The sequence below is a fragment of the Dendropsophus ebraccatus genome, chromosome 12 (assembly GCF_027789765.1).
Source record: "Dendropsophus ebraccatus isolate aDenEbr1 chromosome 12, aDenEbr1.pat, whole genome shotgun sequence".
Lineage (NCBI taxonomy): Eukaryota > Metazoa > Chordata > Amphibia > Anura > Hylidae > Dendropsophus > Dendropsophus ebraccatus.
In genome coordinates, this window is record NC_091465.1 from 19410366 (window position 1) to 19434121 (window position 23756).

Below are 23756 nucleotides of genomic sequence, written 5' to 3' on the forward strand. Positions count from 1 at the left end.
CCATAGATGCGGCCGTTGTTTATATGTTGTGTGAACATAGCCTGATACTGTAACTCCATAGTGCCCTAAATCCATGGATGGCTCATATATGATCTGGATGTAAGGATTAGTGGTGTATTCTGTCCTCAGTTACATACTGTAGTCTGCATACTAAAACATACACTTTACCTGCACAAAGCTTGAGAAATGCACAGACGGCCGCAGGGTCAGATGGTTAAAAGAGCGTCTGAGGTTTTCCAGGAAATAAAGGATGAAGGCCTATGGGAGAAAATGCACCATAGGGAAGAAACACACCAATAAATACATTGTTTTTTTAGGAGTTTATATAGAGTTTTATATTTACCCACTGATTTCCAGCAAACAGCTGGATGTGGGTTTATATATATCTAATAATGCATCCTCATGTTCACTCCATCCACACCTCACACTTCTTGTTGGCATCCTTGTGTTAGTGTCTAGTCATTCAGCTGGCACAAGTCACTCATCGCCGTGCCCTGAGCACTGTGGGCACCTGGCCTGGTGACAGCTAGGAGAGGAGAAAAGTAGCTGTAATGCCACCAGTCACCATTCAGGAAAGACTTCACCCCATTAAGAGCTGAAAACAATAGAGACCCGGAAATGAAATGGAGGTCAGGAAAGCTCGATCTGTGCAATGTCCCGGCCGGAGAGCGACACGTCTGGACGCTGAGAAAACAAAGGGAGAGAACAGGCGCTGCTGCTTTCTGCCTTACCCCATAGGATGCCAGGATAAACGTCACATGTTCATGCCCGCTGTTCCTTCTTATTTCTTCTTATTATTCTTAGCGGCTTCTAAGGTTAAATCAATAGCGCAATTTCCTCCATAGACGGAACTCCACTCATTATCCAAAGGAATCCGCAGTCAGAAATGATGGAGAAATTAAATAGCAAAATGCTCATGCACAAATTCATGAGAGATGCCAATGACACTGTATATTACTGAATAACTTAAACTTATATAGAATATTAAAGGGAATTTCACTTTTTATACATTGTCATGGAGGCAGCCATCTTGCCTGGGCTGTTCTTAGCAGCATTTAGTGACATGCTTTACAGCAAGCCTCATGGACATAGACGACAATAGACAGAGTCTGGCCCCTTGGGATGAATGTGAAACATTACTGAACGTACTCTGACCTTTAAATAAATTATTCCACATCTGGATTTTTCAGGTTCGTTCCAACTAGAACCATCGGCTTTCCATTCCTAGTGTCAAACACCGGCTGCTCTCATGCCACATGTGAACGTGGCCTAACACTGTATGGAGCACTAATGCGGTATAGTATGGCACTTTTTATGAGAACCGTTGGCAGTATTCACTCTGAGCACTGTATGATTTATATAAATTTATATGATTTATATTATATTTATACAGAAATCCCTCTTTTTAAAAATGTTAGCTTTTGCTAAAATTCCATCTCTGTAGATAAAGTCCACAACTATAAGGGTGGCACTCCTTGTAATACACACCCTCTATATCTTGCTCATAGACTTAGCATACAGCACATAGTGAAGGGGCTGTGGTCCTCAGCAGCAAACAATATTTCCAACAGGATACAATATAGAAAGAAAAGAGCGGCACTCACCCTTAAGTGTTTCTTTAAAACTTTCTTCTTTATTATAAAGGGTCTGTAGTGGGTTATACATCAGCAGATACATACACAAACTGGCTACAGCGCCTCTGGCCCGTTAAATGGTTCTGATGGGTGACTAGTGTCCTGTGGACATGCTTGGTGGCCAGGAGCTTTCTAACTGTATACATTAAATATAGGCTGTAAATGTGATGTGAATATATTCAAAGGGGTTATGCGGGATTAGGGGAAAAAAAGTTTTTTTTCTCCAGAAACCACACCACTCTTGTCCTCAGTTAGTGTGTAGTATTGCAACTCAGTACCATTGGAGTAAATAAAACAGAGTTGCAATACCACACACAACCTGATGACAAGGGTGGTGTTTTTAATTTTTTTAAGAAAAGGGCAGGTAATGTTTTTTCTCCCCAAATACTGGATCCCCCCCGATTAATGCAACCAGTAGTCTACATAAATGGCTGCAACTCCTGCTGTCTCCTGGAGTCGGCTTGTAATCTGCTATCCTGTGAAACCGCAGCAAAAATGAGAAATGTGAAATGTATAGAATTCCTGGATAAGAACAACATTTGGGCGTGGGGTGGGGGCCAGGAGAGGAGGCGCATTCTCATTCAGAAAACGCGGTGATCTATCAGCTCGGAGGGACTGCCAAGATCTGTTATTCTAACCTGGCGTCTGAGCATTGAACGGGGCTAATCCTTATTTAATGACTCCCAACATATTCCCCCAAATACCGAGTCCAAGAAGCCGAGAGCTGCACCCCTGCTGTTTAAAGGCGCACAACTGGCAAGAAAAAGGAGACTTTGAACGCAACATCAATTACGTGTTTAAGAAAACAGCGCGAGCGCCAGTACGTGCAAGACCGCGGAGAGGTCAGAGCGGAGTAATATTAATCATCGCCTCACTCCTACTGATCACACCGGGGGCTCCGGGCCGCGCCGCCAGGTTTACACTTTTTTATTGTACATGGAAAAGTAAATTATACACAGCTACAAGCTCTCCACGTTTGGCTTCACTTTGCCTCCACCCGACAGGATCTCGGCCTTTTTCTGCTGGACCTGCGGGGAAACAAAAAAACGGAAAAAACATCATTTCATGTGCGCAGAAAACAATTTCCGATGGCACGGAGAAGCTTTCACGCTCTATTACAGAGGAGCACAACATAATGCAAAGACCTGTAGAGCCCATTACAAAGCTTGTTATAGCACCTTCATGGCAAATAAATATAGCGCCCCCTGCTGGTTTTACTGACTGCAGCTCTTAACGCTTTCCCGCTGTTACGTCCCAGATTTATTGATTGATCAGAAGATTTTGAGCACCATTGCTTTCAGTGACTTGTGTATAACAATTATTGGAAACAAGTAAAGGTGACCATAATCACTTGGATCCATTAGAACAGTCAGTAAGTAAGTAACTCCAGCGTGGCTGCTTTGGCTGTGGTAGTGTAGAATCCGTGCCTCACCAAAGACTGCAGTCACCAGAGTCGGCCCTTTTACACCAGCCAATATTAGGCCAATGCTCATTCAAAGGAATGCTTGTTCCTGTCAATGGGCCCATGTTAAAGGGCCAGCGATCAGCTTACAAATGAATGTGCGCTCGCTGGTTAGCTAACGGCCTTATTACATGGTGTGATAATCTGCCAAATAAGGCTGAATGGGCAGATTATCGCTCCATGTAATAAAGACAATGAGGCTGTGAGGGGAAGTGTCTCCATGTTTCAGTTTCTCCATGACCATAGAGATTGAACGTTGTGGTCATACAGTAAGGGTGGTATTACACGAAACGATTACCATTCGAAAAATCGTAAATAGTTCGGATTTGAACCATAATCGTTTAGTGTAATAGCAGACAACGCTTAAACGACTAACGAGAAATCGTTGGTCATTTTATAGAATTTTGACCTATTTTTATTTTTGATCATTCGTAGTAGCAGAGATTGCAGTGGCGACAACAGGACGAACACAATAATGATCATCGTTCCGTGTAATTGGGTGAACGATTTCAGGTCGTTTGCGATAGCAGTCGTTATTCAACGCGGCTGCAGCGAGCGGGTGAGTGCGGGACGAGCGGCGGGGAGCTGCAGGGGGGGCTGCCCGGGTGATCGCTGATGGTCCGGGCAGCCCATAGGATATAGCAGCGCCTGCTGCCGATACTCCTACTCAACAGAGCGACGGCAGCAGATCGCTGCTATATCAGTCACTTGTTTTTCAACATGTTGAAAAACAAGCGACTGCAACGATCAGCCGACATGAACGATGTCGGCTGATCGTTGCACTCTATTCCACGGGACGATTATCGTCCGTAGCGGCCGATATCGGCCGAATACGGACGGTAATCATTCCGTGGAATAGGGCCTTTAGAAGAGAGGGGCAGAGCAGGCAACAGCACCAATCTAAATGATGCAGCAATGTGATCGACAGAGGGTGGAGCCATTGACTCCATGCCCTGCCAATCACTCTTGTGGCTGCAGACAGCATTATGTCTCCAGTCACAAGAGACCACTATTCCCCCCCCCCCTTTTTTTTTTTTTTTTAAGCCTCAGCATTTGGTCATTGTTTTTACCCACACCAGAAGTGGAACCAACACAAAAAACATATTTGAAATATTTCCATCTTTTTCTGTGTTTTAGACCTATTCCTGGTATTGGTAAAAAAAATTAAAAAAAACAAAAAAAAAAAACACTGATCAACATAAGACCCAGAAAGCTAAGTAGGAACAAAACTTGGCCGCATGGATCATGAATATATAGACATGTAAATGATACAGAAAAACTTAATAATTCACCATGCCAAGGTATTCTGAAAAGAAAGCAGATGGCGCCATCTAGAGTCCGATTTAGAGTTAGCTCTTAGACATTGTTTTAATTGCTAGCGACTGCCACCTTATAATCTCTTATCCCTACACACCTCCGCCATGGCCTCCTCCAGCTGCATGAGCTCCTCATAGTGATCTCTTGCCTCCCGCAGAGGGCGCACCATCACCTCCTCTATCTGTGGGAAGAGCTGTAACAGATGTGAAGCACAGGCTAGTGGGATTATGGGTAAATGGACACCACTGTATACTCAATTACTTGTGTATTGAGAACATTTTCTCTTTTATTTTGCATATCCGCCCTCCTGAAATCTAGTGATGCATGGTATCTATAAGAGTGTTCTGGGGTTCTCGGGCTATTGCAAAACTACAACTCCCAGCATTATGTTAGGGCATGATGCGAGTTATAGTTTTGCAGAAGCTGCAAAGCCAGAGGTTGTGTAAGACTGACCTATGCGATTGTTTCAGTTTTCATTTTTACCTTCATGACGGTCTCAAACATCGGAATCAAGACAAATTTAATGAATCCGATCTGGGCTTTGGGTTTCGTGACTTTATCCCGATCCATAAATGGGGTCACTGGGAGGCCCTCCGACTTTTCCCGGTCACTCTGTAAAGGAAAACTTTAATGTCATCTTGTCAAACAACATTATCTGTTCCTATAAAATCTGGGTGACCTGTGACCTCTATATATATATATATATATATATATATATATATATGTGTGTGTGTGTGTTTGGGGACCAGGCTAATGGGCCCTGGTGCAAACATTTAGCTTGCAACCTCTTGTTCCACCACATCCAGCTTCTCTTCATGGCCATCAGCCTCAGTCTACCATGTCCAGCATTTGCATCACTGTCTAAGTTTCCTCTAAGGATTTAAAGGGGAACTATCAGCAGGTTAGACAAATGTAACCTGCTGATGGCTCCCTATTGCGCCAAGTATGAAGGTATGTCTCTTACCTATATCCTTGGCACCCTTCCCGTGTAGTTAATCGTTTACTCCTAGGTCTGGTAAGACCATTAGGAGCACTACTCCGCCCCCAAAGCACTGATCCGGTCTGCTTTCGATTGGCCCGCTCCATTGATTATCAGTAGAAGAGGCAGGCTGGATGGAAGCGGAAAGGGGCCATGGGGGTGGGGCAGTGCTCCTAATGGTCTTACCAGACCTACAGTGAGTCCAAGAAGTATTTGATCCCTTGCTGATTTTCTTTGTTTGCCCACTAATAAAGACATGATCATTCTATACTTTTAATGGTAGATGTATTCTTACATGGAGAGACAGAATATTAAAAAGAAAATCCAGAAAATCAATCTAAGGAATATATATTAATTGATTTGTATTTCATGGAGTGAAATAAGTATTTGATCCCTCAGTATTCATTAGCAGTTCTGGCTTTTACAGACCAGTTAGACACTCCCAATCAACTTGTTACCTGACCTGAAGCCACCTGTTCTCACTAATCACTTGTGTGAAAAACAACTGTCCACAGAATCAGACAGATCACACAGATTTCAAGTCTCCAACATGGGTAAAACCAAAGAGCTGTCACAGGACCTCAGAGTCAGAATTATTGACCTTCACAAAGCTGGAATGGGCTACAAAAAGATTAGTAAGGTGTTGGATGTGAAAGTAACAACTATTGGTGCAATTATCAGAAAGTTTAAAGAGTATAACATGACAATCAACAGACCTCGGCCCGGTGCTCCAAAGAAGATTTCGCCTGGTGGGGTGGCAATGATGCTGAGAACAGTCAGAAATCGTCCTGCAACCACTCGGCAGGAGTTAGCAAATGACCTGAAGGCAGCTGGGACCACAGTTTGCAAGAAAACAATTGGCAACACTTTGCGCAACAATGGATTCACATCCTGCAGGCCCGAAAGGTACCCCTGCTGAAGAGAGCACATGTGGAGGCGCGCCTCAAGTATGCCAATGATCATTTGAAAGATGAACCAAGTTAGTGGGAGAAGGTTTTGTGGTCAGATGAGACCAAAATTGAACTTTTTGGCCTCAACTCCACCCGCCATGTGTGGAGGAAGAAAAATGCTGCCTATGACCCCAAGAACACTGTGCCCACCGTCAAGCATGGAGGTGGAAGCATAATGTTTTGGGGGTGTTTCTCTGCCAAGGGTACAGGGCTACTTCACCGCATCACTGGGAAGATGGATGGAGCCATGTATCGCACAATCCTGAGGGACAACCTCCTCCCCTCTGCCAGGGTTCTGAAAATGGGCCGTGGTTGGGTCTTCCAACATGATAATGACCCTAAACATACAGCAAAGGCAACAAAGGATTGGCTCAAGAAAAATCACATTAAGGTAATGGAGTGGCCCAGCCAGTCACCAGACCTCAATCCGATCGAAAATCTATGGAGGGAGCTGAAGGTCAGAGTTGCCAAGCGACAGCCCACCAACCTTCATGATTTAGAGAGAATCTGCAAAGAAGAGTGGGCCAAAATTCCCCCTGGTGTGTGTGCTAAACTTGTGGTTAACTACAACAAACGTCTCCCCGCTGTGCTTGCAAACAAAGGCTTTGCCACTAAGTATTGAGTTTGTTTGACAAGAGGGATCAAATACTTATTTTCCTCATTGAAATACAAATTAATTAAAATATATTCTTTAAAATTATATTCCGGATTTTTTTCTTGATATTCTGTCTCTCCATGTTACAATATATCTACCATTAAAAGTGCTGAAGGATAGTGTCTTTATTAGTGGGCAAACAAAGAAAATCAGCAAGGGATCAAATACTTCTTGGACTCACTGTAGGAGTGAACGAATAAATACATGGGAATGTTGCAGAGGATGAAGGTAAGAGACGTACCTTCATCCTGGGCTTCCTGGGCAATAGGGAGCTTTAAGCAGAGTCATATCTGGAGTGCAGAGTGCAGAGAGGGGATAGAGAGCACTGTGCAGCTGTAACTGTATGGCTACACAGTTCTGTCTATAATAGAGATGAGTGCATAGAGGGTTAGAGAATACTGTGCAGAAATAACTGTATGACCACACAGTTCTAGAGGTGAGTGCAAGGAGGGGACAGAGAAGACTGTGCAGCTGTAACTGTATGGCCACACAGTTCTCTCTACAATTTATGTTCAGTTTTCTCTGTTGCAGGTGAAGTGGAGGAGTTGGAGTTGTTAAACAGCTCCTTATTATACTCCTGCTTCTAGGTACTATACCTGCCGTTGTTTTTCTGTAATTCAGCTGTTTTTTATGTATGGGCAGTAACCTGTCCTCTCCTCTAGGCAGGGCCGTTTCTGCCATGAGGCGGAATGAGTATTCCGCCTCAGGCGGCAGATTCTGCGCCCCTGCAGGGGGCGGCAGACAGCAGCCCTGCGCCTGCAGCCGCTCACCTGTCCTGCCGCAGCCGTCCGGTCCCGCCGCCAACGCTTACCGCTGTCCCGCGCCGTCAGTCAGCAGCTGTCATCGCCCTCCAGCGAGTCGTGAGTGCCCGTGGTCAGCGGGGGCCGCGATGCCCCCGCTGACCCCAGGCACTCACGACTCTCTGGAGGGCGATGACAGCTGCTGACTGACGGCACTGGAGCGCGGAAAGGAACAGCGGTGGGACGGGACGGCTGCGGCAGGACAGGTGAGCGGCTGCAGGGTCGGGAGACAGCGGTGAGCGGGACGGGACGGCTGCTGCAGGACAGGTGAGTGGCTGCAGGGCCGGCCCGGGGGGGGGTGCAGGCGCGGGTGATTCGGTTACGGCGGCGGCGGGGGGGGGGGGGGGGGGGGGGGGGGGGGGGGGGTTGTCAGGGGGCGGCCGCCTGAGGTTTGCCTCAGGCGGCAGAAACCCCAGAATCGGCCCTGCCTCTAGGTTTCACTCTTCGAACACAGGATAAGTCTGTTACAACCTACCAGACCATTATACATAGTACAGACCTGCATGAAGTACTCCTCAAGCAGACAGTCCACCCAGGGCTCCGCCACCTCTGTGGGACGCACCTCATTGGAGATATCGCAGCATTTTATCAGCAACATTTGCAGCTGAGGGTGAGAACAGAACATCCATTGTTGGAAAATGTTTAAAAGGGGACTTAAAGGGATAATACATTTAGTAAACTCATCTTCATACATCTTAACAGGAAATTCTGAAATGTTAAAGGGAGGTTCAGGATCATCATCTCTTGGCCAAAGTGCAGGGGATCTTTCTCTCTGGAGGACCAGTCCTGTCCTGCATTGCACAGACAACCCATTGATGTGAATGGACACTGTGTAAAGCTTAGTTCCACCTGTGATGACGCCACAGTGAAACGCATTTACTGGCAGATTTTTATAAAGACTAAGGCTATGTTCACACAACGTATATTTTTGTAAAATCATGGCCATTGTACAACGACCGTGATTATTACGAAAATATACGTTACCTTTACTTTTATGGGATCCTGGCCGGAGCAGCTCCGGGTGTGCCCGCATCAGAACACTGCGGCCGAAAAGATCATCCGGCTGGTACTGCAGTGCCGGCCGGATGATCTTTAGCGCCGCTGAGTTCTGATGCAGGCGGATCTGTGCGCGCCCACATCAGAACTCCCCACTGTGAACAAAGCCTAAGGCCGGGTTCACAGATTGTAAGACACCGGCCGTTCTGTAACCCGGTCTCTCTGTTGTGTGAGCTGCCAGTGTTGTTCAGCTGCTATTCAATGAATTGCAACCGCACAAAACTGACATGTCAGTTTTTCGTGTGGCCGTTAGGGATCCCGGACGGAGTGTATACTATGTGTATACACTCTGGCCGGGATTCCCTCAGACTGCAGTGCAACGTAACTTTTGTATTAATCACGGCAGTTGTTGCAAATCGTCAACAATGGCCGTGATAGATACAAAAGTTACGTTGTGTGAACATAGCCAGAGAGCATCACTGAAATTATCAGAAGGTAGAAGGCGGACTAAGTGATGTATTAGACCCTTATTACATGGGGATATGTGCGTACAATAAACAAGGATTTGGGAGAAGGAGCTGGGTATTCCTATAGAACAGCACAACGTCAACCAGCTGCTTCTTTGGCCACCAGGATATTGTCATGTATTATAAAAGACATGGACTTGCAGGACAGGCACATAACACTTTATAAAGTTTTGGTGATGCCTCATCTGGAGTATGCTGGTAATTTCTGGGCACTGGTTCCTAGAAATAGTGGATCTCATCTATCTGGCATGGTACCAAAGCCCCCCCCCCTCCCCACCCACAAATAGCAAGTGACAACTTACGGTTTTCACATGTTCCTCATTACAGAAATCAAAGGAAGAAACAACCTGTTTAAAAGACTCCAGTATGTCGCCATGCCGGGCCATGTCTGTCGCTAAAATCAGGCGAATGATGGACTGTAAGGAGGGAAATGAAAGCAAATCAAATGTAAAGCTGGGTTCACACTACGTTTTTGCAATCAGTTTTTTGCAAAGACAGATACATTTGTGTGCATCCGTTTTGATCAGTTTTTCTATTGAATTCAATTATAAAAGAAAATAGATCAAAAAGGACATGTTTTTTTAACAGACACAAAAATGAGGTCGACTACGTTTTTGTGTACGTTAAAAAAAAAAAAAAAGATCCGTTTTGATCCGTTTTTTTTCGTATAATGGAAGTCAATGGAAAAACGGATCAAAACAGATGCACACAAATAAATGCGTTCTTTTTTCATCTGTTTTTCATGTGTTTTGTAAAAAAGAATTGTAAACCCAGCCTAAACCAATGGCGACATTTACAGTCATGATCCTTCCCCCATGAATCCTGTACGTTCTATGATCTACTGACTGTGTGTCCATCCATAACCTGAGCATTTCCCAGTCTGCCTAATATAATATACTGGAACCATAATGCAAAACTCCAGTGTTCCCAGTATCTCACCTGCCGGATCTGTTTGAAGAGCTCAGGGGAGATATTAGCGAAAATATTGTTTTCTGGTTGCGCCAGGATCTGGAAGGCGATGGCGCAGTGATGGTTCTCTAGAGGTGATATGTCATTGTAGCGGATGGCCAGCTCTGTGTGCGCATTGATCTGGTATCTGAAATAATAATTTATTAGAAGCTTATTAAAGTTGCACATGTCAAGGCCACTTAGGGTGAGCGCACACAGGATAGTATTCCAGCAGAAAATTTCACAGCAATTCCGTTCAGATCTATGGCTTTTCTTAGGCTTGTTTGTGGATCCTATTGCAGATTTTGACTCCTCCAATAAAATCAATTAGGAAAATGCAGTCAGTGGTAAGATTTGACATGTTAAAATTAACAGGACGTGTCTATGACATATGATCACATGACATGTACATGGCTGACACAGTAATCGCTGTGTTCTTATTTCTGTGTGCAGAATCTTAAAACTTACGTGTTGTTGTATCCTGGATGGTCAAGATCATGGCACACCGCAGCCGTCATAAGAACCCCCAACTCTACGAGTGACATCTGGTCCTGAACAAAGTGCAGAAAATACATGTGAGCATGTTACTTGGAGACTTATTGCTTGAAATACTGTAATTGCAGCTGATCAGTCCTGTAGTTTCTTAATTGTATCCGTTACTGGAAAAGCTGGGTGACAATCAGTATCCCGGCCACAGGGGTTTATCACCATCTCTCCCAGAACCCTAAACGTGAGAGCTGTCATTGTGGCCATACTGGTGGGCACCCATATCTCCTGTCATCACATATAATGATCCTTGGCCATCCAGACCTGGAGCTCGCAGAGGTGAATCATCCCGTACATCATCTGCGTCACACAGAAGCAATGCCGGAAGTTGTGGAACGGGTTGGTTCTGTAATTTTCCTGGATGCACAACTGTGGGAGCAAATCACAGAAAAAAAGAAGTCTATAACAAATATGGGGAGGTGTGTAGTCCTGTAAGGGATGTGGCGCTACTAGACTCATCTCCCTGTATTTTGGGTCTCTACTGTGATAAATGTGGTGCATCCTATGGATCCTCTTAAAGAGAATGTGTCATCAGAAAATAACCTATTATATAAATAATTTGTAATTTATTTTTTAAGAATTTTTTGTGCGTTTTTTTTGTTTTTTTTTCTTTCAAATTTTCAATTTTTAAATAAAATTTTTTAATAATCCTGAAATCTTTTCATTCTCATCGTGGGGTCTAAAACAAAGTCTGTCTGTGGTCTATGTCATGAGTCTCCCTGTAAAGCATGTCACTAAATACTGTTAAAAACAGCTCAGGTAAAATATCTGCCCCTATAACAATGTACAAAAAATGAAATAATAAAAAATGACAATCAGAGAATAGAAGCAGACTAGAATAAAAGAACAAGTTTTAGTATCTGCACATTGGTGACACATTCCCTTTAACCATATCCTGGTGTATTCCATTTGTGATAATATATATCTGTATTCTCCAACCTACGGCAAATCTACAACTCCCATCATGCACTGACAACTAAAGGTAGAATATATGACATGGATACAGGATGAAGGTGAAGGCCACTAATTTCCATAATAAATTTACAATGGGGCTGGTGGAACATGGCGGCTTCATGCATGCTACATAGTGGGGGCACACAGCAACCATCAACTAGCAACCTCATTCTTACATCATGTGTTTATTTGTGGCTGCAATCCAGCTTTCCCATGTCCCTGAACAGCGTATCCACCCAGTAGATGATGGTCACCCTTTCTGCATTACTATTAGATTCCCACTCTGGAAGCAATCATAGCGGCCATATTGTCTGTCTCCCAGGAAGCTACATATCCATTGCTGAGCTACTAGTAAAAAAAGGTCAATATGGCGGATGATTTGTAGTACTCTGCACCCGCTCATGTATATGAGGTCTATCAGGTGAGGGACAGGATTAGGACCACTAGTTGTCACAGCCCCCATTGGTAATAAGAGGGTCTGCCATCTCCTGTCAGATCCTAGCTGCGAGTTTGGCTTATTATGGGTACATACCAGCCAGCGCTTCAGGGTGATGGGGTTTATGTTGAATTCCCGAACAAGCCCAAGGTCGTGATACATGAACTCCAGACAGCTCAGCATCTGTGCAGACAATAAGGAGACATGAGCTGCACTACAACTCCCAGCATGAGGTAGTCCTATATACATAACCATCTTTAAAACATAGAGGAGAGGAGTTGTAAAGCCTGTCTCTTACCTTGGAGGACCTGTCCTGTCCTGCATTACACATACAGTCTATTGATATGAATGGACCCTGTAATACATTGTTTCTTCTGCAGTGGCACTGTAGGCAAATGGAACTCTTACTGCCAGGATTCCCCCAGATATTAGCTGATTGTTGCAGGTCCCAGTACAAGGGAGTCTTGCCTCAATAGGAATTATCCAAACCCCATTATTCTGGACCTACTAACAGCTGAATAGCAACAACATTTCTGTACAGCATTGTCACATGTGCACTGTTCACTGCCCCCACAAAATCAGCACACTACTTACATACTCTGTGCTGCTGGGACCCTGCTCTTTCCATTATACACTATATCCCATATAATCAGAGCATAGTGCTTCTGTGGTGTCCCACCACCGGTGTTTTTATCTCTCCTGTGCACCTCTCAAAAAGCTCCTTCCTTCAGGTTAAGTCGTGATGAAGGGCACTTTGAAGTTTCACCACTAGATGTCGGTATTTTGTATTTCTATGTATTGCACAGCTGGAGATGGTAATGGGTTACTGTTTTTTAGGTACCATGTGTTTTTGTGGACCAATAGGAGGTGCTCTCTACTTCTAACCAATCTCTTTCCTTTCTTTTGCACGCATTTATCGCCACCACACACAGCGAGGCATACAGAGGCCCCTGTAGGAAGTTAGTTAATTGGTGGTGGAAGTGTAGTTCAGTCTTAGTCAGATTCTTGTGGGAGAAAGACACACAGAGCAAGTGTCCCTGCTGTAGCCAAGCCAGGGCCTGGCTTATGCCAGGACCCTTGTCCATGACCAGTTGAGTTTAGTCTGAGACACCAAAGTGTACAGATGCAGCTAGAGACAACCAGTTCTTTTATTACTACTTATACTAAAGCTACTATGCGGTGCTAAACACTAAAGGGAGAAGGGAGAGAAGGTGCAGGGCAGTATCCTAAGGCTGCATTCCCACGTTCCGTGATCCTGACAGATCACGGACGTGGAATGCATGTACCGGAGTCCCCCCGCGCCCGGACAGCATCTGTAATTTGATGCTGGGAGTAGGGGAGACTGTATTCATAAGCGCCGCGCGGCTGATTCATTACTGCGCGGCACTTATGAATACAGTCTCCCCCGCCCCCAGCATCTAATTACAGATGCTGTCCGGGCGCGGGGGGACTCCGGTACATGCATTTTACATCCGTGATCAGTCAGGATCACGGAACGTGGGAATGCAGCCTAAGAACCAGAGAAACTAGCCTGGATAGGACATAGCTACCAAAGAAGGTCCACGTATCCTATCTTGCAGTGCAGTTAACCGGGAAGGCTCAGAAGCTTAGCTACACCCAGATAACCACGACTGGGGCTTGTATCAAATTAGGACAGGTCACTTGACACTGTAGGGCACAAGGTGGTCAGGCATAGTCTAAACACGGGTACAAATAAACTTTTCACTCAAAAGTATCTCTATTAAAGTTCCGGCAGAGTACATTGCTACACTGGGTTGGAGCTCCTTTGACAAACTCTTCTCCTCTACTCTCAACTCTTCAAGTACCGCTACAACTACCTCTCTTCTATTCTACATTTCCAAACACCTCCTCCAGCACAAACGAGTTAAGCACTAAAGTCTATGTGAAGATTTATCTATTTTACTGAAGTGTATTGTATTGTTGAAAGACTGCACAGTAAAGCTGTTCTATTTTTGATATCACTGGGACTCTGTCATCCTTCATATGTACCAGCACCCATACACCTTGGGTTATTTTTCCCCTTTTTGTGGGTGGCGGGTGGGTCATTTGCCACTCAGGACTGCCGTGACAAGAGCCCAAGGGACCCAAACAAGCCTGGCAGGTCACCGACCATTTGGGGAACACTACACAGCAAGCCACACAAAACAAGCAGGTACCAACATCACACCTGTGTGCTTGACAAGCACTGGTGTCACAACATTACCATCTTTGGTTGAGCTGACACAACCACCAGTAATAACATCAACATCTTCCATTTCCCTCCTTACATAATGCCCTCGGTAGACAGATCATTGGTTCATTTAGGTTTCTGAACAAACCTCATTATATTCCCAGTGCCAGACATCGAAGGTGGGCTTCTTCAAGGTCTCGATAGTCTCAGAAGACAGTGTGTACTGTGGAACCAAAGACACCACAATGTTACTGATATATCACTCCCATAGAAACAGTGTCCAAAATTATAAATGTACTGACAACATTGGTTGACACCATGTCCTGTGGACCCCTCACATCCGTTAGTCCCTTAAAGGGGCCTTGCCAGAACACACAACAATGGAAAAGAAGGCAACAATACACAAGCTCTCTCTAAAACTTCTTATATTTCTGTAGGTACTTATATTTCTGTAGGTACTCAGAGAGAAAGTTCTTCTATATAAATCATATCTAGACGTCATGGCCGCCAATCATCAGACATTCTGAATGGTAGAAGCTGATTGGCTGCTATGATTGGCCTCATCACCATGGCGTGTATATGAGATTGGAATTGGTTTACCTTGGGGTAAGTGGGAACATCCCTCCGAGGGTTTATCCGGATTATTTCTCCAGAGCGGTAATATTTACAGGGACAGCTCAGTCTGCTGGAAAAGACAGATAGTGTATGAGGCTAAAACAGTGTAAAAAAGCAACATCATTCATACTGACACCTGTAATATCCATGAAATACAGCAGTGCACCATATAGTGTCATATCCACTTATTCATTCTCCTCCTGATACCTGTCAGTCATAGCCATATAATACACCTGAAAATTGTGCAGGTGTATACACCACCTAGTTCTTACAATAGTCACTGCTACACACCTGACTCACCATGTACCGTCTTTCACAGACTGCTCCCCATGGCTCTCTCTTTCATAGACTGCTCTCCACAGCTCTCTCTTTTACAGACTGCTCCCCATGGCTCTCTCTTTCACAGACTGCTCCCCATGGCTCTCTTTCACAGACTGTATTCCATGGCTCTCTCTTTCACAGACTGCCCCTGATGGATCTCTCTTTCACAGACGGCTCCCCATGTACCCTCTTCAACAAACTGTTTCAGATGGACCCTCTTTTACAGACTGCTCCTCATGGCTCTCTTTCACAGACTGCTCCCTATGGCTCTCTCTTTCACAGACAGCTCCCCATGTTACCTCTTTCATGGACTACTCACCATGGCTCTTTCTTTCACAGACTGCTCGCCATGGCTCTCTTTTTTCACAGACTGCTCCCCATGTACCCGCTTTCACAGACTGCACCCTATGGCTCTCTTTTACAGACTACTCCCAATGGCACTCTCTTTCACAGACTGCTCCCCATGGCTCTCTTTCACATACTGCTCCATATGTACCCACTTTCATAGACTGCTCCCCATACTGCTTTCTATTACTTTACTGCTTCCTCACAAAGTTGTTCTCCATCCACTCTGATACTATGCCGTCTTCCTGACCTATAAATGCACAGCAGATATTTTACTTGAACTCGCACATGGCTGGATCAGAAACAGCACATGGATTTGGGGAGCTTTTACTGCTGTGGCTGATGGCTGCTGTCTATTCTTCTGGTGCCAATGGTGGCCGAGTTCTTGCTGGGGTAATCTTAAACTAGTCTTGGCCTGGTCCTTACCATTGTGTACATCTGTCATTGGCAGAGCAGGATGTCACTGACCTGCTACTTCTTTCCTCCATTTCATCCCGCAGCTTCTTTAGTTCAAGTTTACATTTGTCAATGTCTGTAGCTTTCCGTCCTTCAGCTAGAAAACAAGCACAGGTGACATAAGGCATGGGAGACACCAGACACCAGGTGGAGGGCTCAGACAGAGGGCACATCAGGCATAGAATACACCAAGGACAGAAGACAGGAGACGTCAGACATGGAATACACCAAGGACGGAAGACAGGAGACATCAGTCAGAGGGGACATCAGGCATGGAATACACCAAGGACGGAAGACAGTAGACATCAGTTAGAGGGAAAATCAGGTATGGAATGCACCAAGGACGGAAGACAGGAGACGTCAGGCATGGAATACACCAAGGACAGAAGACAGGAAACATCAGCCAGAGGAGACATCAGGTATGGAATACACCAAGGACAGAAGACAGGAAACATCAGGCAGAGGGGACATCAGGCATGGAATACACCAAGGACAGAAGACAGGAGACATCAGTCAGAGGGGACATCAGGCATGGAATACACCAAGGACAGAAGACAGGAAACATCAGGCAGAGGGGACATCAGGCATGGAATGCACCAAGGACAGAAGACATCAGCCAGAGGAGACATCAGGTATGGAATACACCAAGGACAGAAGACAGGAGACATCAGCCAGAGGAGACATCAGGTATGGAATACACCAAGGACAGAAGACAGGAGACATCAGTCAGAGGGGACATCAGGCATGGAATACACCAAGGACAGAAGACAGGAGACATCAGTCAGAGGGGACATCAGGCATGGAATACACCAAGGACAGAAGACAGGAAACATCAGGCAGAGGGGACATCAGGCATGGAATACACCAAGGACAGAAGACATCAGCCAGAGGAGACATCAGGTATGGAATACACCAAGGACAGAAGACAGGAGACATCAGGCAGAGGGGACATCAGGCACAGGAGATACTAGGCATGGTTTTCACCAAGCACAGTAAACACTGGGCACAGGAACACCAGACATCACGCATGGAGGACATCAAGCACAAGAGACAACAGACACACCAGTCATCAAGCATAGGAGACATTAGTCACAGTGTGGAGCTACCGTACTTATAATCTTATGTTTCCTTTTTTTTTTTTTTTTTAAAGAACCTGTCTCATCAAGACATGCCCAATATTCTGACCGGCAGAGCTATAACCACCACTCTGTGACACCAGCCTATAGCTAGAAGAAATCAGAAGGGGTGACACTGTGGCTCGGCCAAGGCCAGGAGAAGACATGATAGTCAGTTCTCATCCATGTCAATGCTCTGAAAAAGCAGAGATTTTATTTTGAATGAAATTAGTGATATTTGTACTTTTAGCCGATAATCTGTCTTCATAGTTACATAATGATGGTAGACAGATGATTTTATGGTGTGTTAAATGTTCTTCTCTATATAGATCCGTATCTGCTGCCGTATTTGGAATATTGCAAAGTATTACAGATTTTAACTAGAAGATAAAGGGGGCTCCGAGACGGCGGGGGGGGGGGGGGGGGGGTAGAGGAACATAAAGCTTCAGGTCAGTGTCTCCTCACCTTCTACCCGACGCTCTAAGGTGCTGAGGCGCTCATAGACTTCTCTCTTCAGCTCGCTGATCCTAAACGCTCTGTCAGTAAGAAAGGGGGGGGGGGGGGTTAAAAAATCATTTACATTTGCATCCATGGCCAACAAGGTCATCTTGTACTATATCTTTATATTGGTTGCAACACCATTTTTTCTGAAACAAAAGCTCCAATATCCTTTGCTTCCCTTCACACAACCATATAGTTACATAATGCAGTATGGCTGCCAGTGCCCACCACTGGGGGTATGTTTATTGCATATAGGCCATCTATCGTATATACTATATACTCTCTATATACTTTCTATAGCTGGTATAAGAGCGGAGTCACAGTTGGTGGAACGTCCTCGGTCAGTCTCTATCACTTACCTTGTAAATTCCTCTGTAACTTGGGCCAAGAGAGTCTGGAAAATGTCTTCTTTTTCTGGGGAAAAATGAGCTAGAGAATATCAATTTTCTATTGACTAAACCAACAGCCAATGGTATCTACATTACCTGATCTGGGAGACGCGTCCTGACAGATGATCCGGTATGGAGAACTGAAATTAGTGCAGATATATATAGCTATTGTGTGCACTGTAATATCTAGTCACCAGGTATACATGTATACGTACTTACTCCTTGTAGTTGCCTGGAATGGTGGGGTCAGTGGCGATCAAAGTGCCTCTCTGGTCCACAAGGATAATGGGAGTCTGCCTGGTAATAAATATATATCACTATATAATTCCTGTATATGATCTGTCACTTATAAAGAGCTAACATATTATGCAGCGCTCTAGAGAGATTGTCAACATTCACATCAAGCCTGGTACCTAATGGCCCTATAGTGGGCAACCAAATAATCAGGGTGCTTTTTTCTTTTAATTTCAGAGGAAACCAGTTAAAGGGGCTGATTTATAATGGTAATGGCCTATCTACGTGGTAGGCCATCAATGTCTGATCGGCTGGGTGCCAACACCCCGCATCATCGCTGATCATCACCGCACCTATGCACAGAGTGCACTACACCTATTGTGTAGTGGTGGTCCGGGGGTCTGCAGCTCATTCAATCCAATAGGAATAACGTTAGCACTACACAGACAGAACAGGAATTAGGGTACGGTATACTGTGTATAGGTGGCGGTGCAGCTGATCGTCTGAGGTGCTGTGTGTCGCCACATTAACATTGATGGCCTCTCCTTATAAACCTAAACAACCTTGTTTACCAAGAACAAAGGGAGAACATACAAACTCAAGTATGGAAGTAGGACAACAGTGCTAACCTCTGAGCCCCATGCGGCCTACATTTGTAGATGTACAGACCTATAGATATGACTGCTACATTTCATATTCTGTCATATATAAATGGCCATTACCAGGGCAGTCCGGCTGACGTGCACAAAATCTGCTTGATGTCATTGCTGCTGCTTTGCTGGCTGAAGACGATCTGCAAATAATAACATTTTCCAATAAGAACAGAGAATACAGAAAATGTCATTGGCTGTAGGAGTGGTTACAGGGAAAGGAGATCTTTCAGTCCCCATACCCACACAACATCCGCCAAAACTCTGGCCTCCTTCACAAAACAGTGGTTAAATGATCACAGCTGCTTCAACTGGGCCACCCGGTTCATGCACATGGCGCCAGTTTCTTCATGTGCACCGGCCCACTATATGCACTGGAGATGGGCCAGGCCCAGTGTAATGATATTCCCTCCCCTTGGTGAGGTGCCTGAGCCTCCATTGGAATTAACCTTTGCCACATCACAGAGAGGAGGAGATATTGTTGTGCTGGGCCCACGCCTCCAGTGCATATGGGCTGGGGCTCATGAAGAACTCCGGTGCAAAGCATGGGAATACTTGGAAAATGGGATCCACTGGATCTTTGCTCTGAGAAGGTAGTAAAAAAAAAAAAATTCACTTAGGAAATGGTACATTTACTTTAAGTTACAGTGTCCTCCGGTTACAATATTTCCAGCATACGATGGTCTTTCCTGGACCATTGTGACGGGAGAACAGACTCAACATACAGTGCTACAGACAGTCTAAACCTTCAATGTTAATGGCTAGAGGCTCTGACTTATAAAAGTGGGCATTTGTATAGTAAAATATCTCTATTACTTGGTGCAGTACTATGCTCTTTACCTGCGCCAGGATGAACTGCTCTTGTGGACACTATGTGAAGGCGGGTTTAGACCCTGTGTAAATTGTACAGAACCAAATAAAGGTGGTTTAAGACCCTGTGTGAATTGTACTGGTGGCTAGTGATGAAAATGAAAAATTAGATATGGTGACTTCTGAGGGGAAAAACTGGTGAAAACTCCCATATACATGGTATAATGATATAAAGGTATAGTGCTGCTCCCTACACACAGGATGGCTTATCCTAAACTGACCATTCTGTTCCATGAAAAGTCCCAGAAGAAACTTTATTGATGGAGATGTCTCCAGTATGTTTTCCTCTACTTGATCTAGAAGTGATCGTATAATAACCCAAAAAATCCCCATTATTCCTTCGCTCTTGTGGACTTCACTAATAAACGATATTCTACATTGCGCTGCATTGAGCCGTGGGAGCAGTAGCGGATTATAATAGGTCCGTTTCGGGCGGTAGCCCCGGGCCCTGAGCTTCTGGGGGGCCCATGGCCCCCCAAACAGACTTATATTTTCAGTGGTGTCCAGACTACAGTTCTGCCATAATTTGCATAACAATCGCTGCTTTTTACCACAATTTTTGCACAAATCAGGGCAAAACTGCAGCCAGGAATCAATGCAGTAACATTAGAGAACATACTGAAGGACCTTATCATGATGTCACCGCAGGTCCTTTACAGGCTGTATTATGGAGGAAAAAGACTAAAGCTAGTGCCGCCATAGTAACAGTGGGTTGGAGGGGCCCAAGCTTGGTGAACAAGGCCCAGGGCCCATGGTAAATTTAATCCGCCCCTGCGTGGGAGATCAGTCACAGGATGGACTTTTGTCTTCGACCATCTTTTAAAATTTCCACCATAAAATTTCAGTTTACAGGTTGGTCTATATGTAAACCCAATTTCATTCATCCTATCACAGACACTGGGTACATGGCAAACAAACAAAAAACCCGGGTCACAAATCACAGAGTAGCCTCGGTCAGGGGCTGAACATGCCCCAACAGAGAAAAAGTTCTGAGGACATGTTGCTGTTAGTAATCACCTAGTTAGTCCTGCCGTTGTCCTAAGTAAAGCCACCATATAGCCCTAGCCATATGCTGTTAAAGGGGTACTCTTTTTCTTTCAAATCAACTGGTTTCAGAAAGTTTTATAGGTTTATAATTTACTTCTGTTTAAAAATCTCCAGTCTTTCTTATCGGCTGCTGTATGTCCTGCAGGAAGCTGTGTTTTCTTTCCAGTCTGACACAGTGCTCTCTGCTGCCACCTCTGTCCATGTCAGGAACTGTCCAGAGGTTTTCTATGGGGAGTTGCCGCTGCTCTGGACAGTTCCTGAAATGGACAGGGGTGGCAGCAGAGAGCACAGTGTCAGACTTAAAGGGGTACTCCAGCAGGGGGGCACTTTTTTGCTGGGCGGGTCCCGCATCGCGGCGCTCCGGTGCCTGGTTCCGGGCCAGTTCCGGGTGTCTGACACGGGCCCGAGATTTGACGTCTCAGGTCTGCTCAGCCACTCAGTGAAGGAGTATCGTATAGTCTCGGGCCCACGTCAGACACGCGGAAGCGGCCGGGAACCGGGCACCAGAGCGCCGCGATGCGGGACCCACCGCTGGCACCGGGGAGGTGAGTAAGACGTCTTTTCCCTCGGCCACCTCCTCCCCGGTCCCAGTTAAAAAGTGCCCCCCCCCCCCCCGCTGGAGTACCCCTTTAAAAAGAAAACACTATTTCCTTCAGGACATACAGCAGCTGATAAGAAAGACTGGAGATTTTTAAATAGAAGTAAATTATAAACCTATAAAACTTTCTGAAACCAGTTGATTTGAAAGATAAAATTTTTCGTCAGAGTGCCTGAGGGTGCGAATTCTCAGCGAGATCCGCTGTGGATCCCTGCCCTGTACACATATGGGCAGACAAATTTGCAGCGCTGTATGTCAGCAGCCCGCCCCGTTAACCCCCCCGGCCACCGGAGCGTATACATCACCTGATCCCCGCTTCGGTCTGCATGTCCCGGTCAGCCAATCAGTGCACTCATTGGCTGATCGGGACATGTAGACACTGGGAGCCCCGAAGCAAGCCGGAGCGGGGAGCAGGTAAAGTATACGCTCCGGCGGCCAGGGGTTTAACAGGGCGGGCTGCTGACATACTCACAGCGAGTTGTCCATTCCGCTGCAAACTTGTCTGCCCATAAGTGTAGAGGGCAGGGATCCGCTGTAGATCCGTTACATGTGAACGCACCCTGAAAGTGGAACTTGCTGTGCACTTGACCCAACAGTCTCCAGTCATTAGCCGCGATCTTTGCCTGTGTTATCTTGCCTGCCAAACTGTAACAAACGCTCAGCTGTGAAAAGTATCACAGGTTCCCAATGTAAAGAATCTTGGAATTGGTTAGGAGCTGAAATACAAAGTATGTTAGAAAGTTGTAGAACTATTCATACATCCCCATCAGGACTCACCTTCTGCACCTTCCCATCCACCTCCAGGAAGATGGTCTTCTGAGCGGAGGCTGCGGATCCCATGCCTGATCTGCTGGTTTCAGGATCTAGTACGGTTCTGTCCCCCCCAGTGCTGGGAGCATCCCCTCCAGGCTGAGGATTTGTCACTCTTGTCTGTTGGCGACTGAATTTTCCTTAGGAGATCTGCTGGATTTGTACGTGATGGCGAGTGGGGTTCCCTGTGTGTGCGTCCTCTGCTCCTGGGCGGCTTTGATCACTTATCAGTAGAAGCTGAATATAAAAGGCAGCCGCACTCAAAAGGACAGAGAGAAAAGGTGTCATCAGTGCAGCCGCCTGTCACAATACCCTGGTTGTCATGGGAAGGCGGCGGTAATCAGCCCTCTCCACAGGATCACACCTGGGACCCACACACTTCTAGAGCTTTCTACACTCGCCCACTGCGTCCGAAACATAGGAAGGATACCACACAGGAAGGCTTGGATGTTCTGGGACGTAAAACCTAAGAAACATCTCAATTGCAATTATAAAAAAAAGGCTAAAAAGAGGCTTAAAAAAAACAAAAAAGGAGGAGTCTGGCAGCAGTTTAAAGGGATTATCCAGTGCTACAAAAACATGGCCACTTTTCCCCCTCTTGTCTCCAGTTCAGGTGCGGTTTGCAATTAAGCTCCATTTACTTCAATGGAACGGAGTTTGAAACCAGACCCAATCTGGAGACAAGAGAGGGGGAAAAGTGGCCATGTTTTTGTAGCGCTGGATAATCCCTTTAACTCTCTATTCTCCATTCAGAACACTAGAACGTTGGCCAAGCCAAACCTCCAGAAATTTGGGTAAATGGGAGAGCTAGTTATCAGCCAATAGCTATTGAAAGTATGTGGCCAATTTTAAAGGGGTTGTTCAGGCTTTTAAAGACACTGATTTCTTTTTTAAACACACAGCAGGAGAATAAGTGTTTTTCTAATCCTAGCAAGTAGAAAATCCCGTTAAGTAACACAGCTTTACTGATTGTGTATTATTCACACATGTGCTCATGCAGCAGTTTTTTTTTTTTTTTACAGTTTTATTACCATTTAACTGCACCTTTCACTAGAAGTCAATAGATGATGGTCACATGTTGCCTTGCCCCCATCCTTTCAAATGTCACAGAGCATGCCTACAACATTCTCCCACAGAAGTCAAGAGATGATGGTCACAGCTTGCCTTCTTCTCCTCCCTGTATAGGTCACAAAGCATGCCCACAACACTCTCCAAAAGAAGTCAATAGATGAGTATCACAGCTTGCCTCTTACTTCTATTTCTGCACATGTAACAGAGCATGACCACAACATTTTGCCATAAAATTGTAGTCGCCAACAGACTACATATTCCTGTGGTGCATGTGTCTACCGTAAAGCAAATCTCTGAAGGCTGTTAACAGCTCAGGCAGAATGGCCGTCACCATAAGGA

At 45.4% G+C, this 23756-nt stretch overlaps 1 protein-coding gene across 3 annotated transcripts; it reads right to left on the reverse strand.

Moving 5' to 3' along the window:
- Positions 1–1618: 1618 nt before the first annotated feature.
- Positions 1619–22891, reverse strand: LOC138770160 (high affinity cGMP-specific 3',5'-cyclic phosphodiesterase 9A-like). 3 transcript variants are annotated; one of them, XM_069949127.1, is made up of 18 exons: positions 22314–22890; positions 19094–19164; positions 18357–18434; positions 18234–18277; positions 18108–18162; positions 17713–17783; positions 16145–16229; positions 14996–15077; positions 14544–14618; positions 12301–12387; positions 11079–11183; positions 10737–10819; positions 10260–10416; positions 9623–9736; positions 8297–8401; positions 4897–5025; positions 4511–4606; positions 1619–2662 (listed from the first exon to the last, which is right to left on the reverse strand). In XM_069949127.1, the coding sequence occupies exons 1-18, from the start codon at positions 22374–22376 to the stop codon at positions 2594–2596; spliced, it is 1569 nt and encodes a 522-aa protein (XP_069805228.1). In that variant the 5' UTR covers positions 22377–22890; the 3' UTR covers positions 1619–2593. The 3 variants fall into 3 exon arrangements, with proteins under 3 accessions (XP_069805228.1, XP_069805227.1, XP_069805229.1); XM_069949126.1 differs by having other exon boundaries at positions 14996–15080; XM_069949128.1 differs by lacking the exon at positions 11079–11183 and having other exon boundaries at positions 14996–15080; positions 22314–22891.
- Positions 22892–23756: the final 865 nt, after the last annotated feature.

Excerpts from the sequence above, each read along its gene's own strand:
- LOC138770160 (XM_069949126.1), bottom strand. The coding sequence starts at position 22,376 with ATGGGATCCGCAGCCTCCGCTCAGAAGACCATCTTCCTGGAGGTGGAT. Across the intron at positions 11,184-12,300 it reads TCACCCTGAAGCGCTGGCTG|TTGTGCATCCAGGAAAATTA; the intron begins GTATGTACCCAT and ends TTGCTCCCACAG. Across the intron at positions 2,663-4,510 it reads TGGAGGAGGCCATGGCGGAG|GTCCAGCAGAAAAAGGCCGA; the intron begins GTGTGTAGGGAT and ends GTTTCCCCGCAG.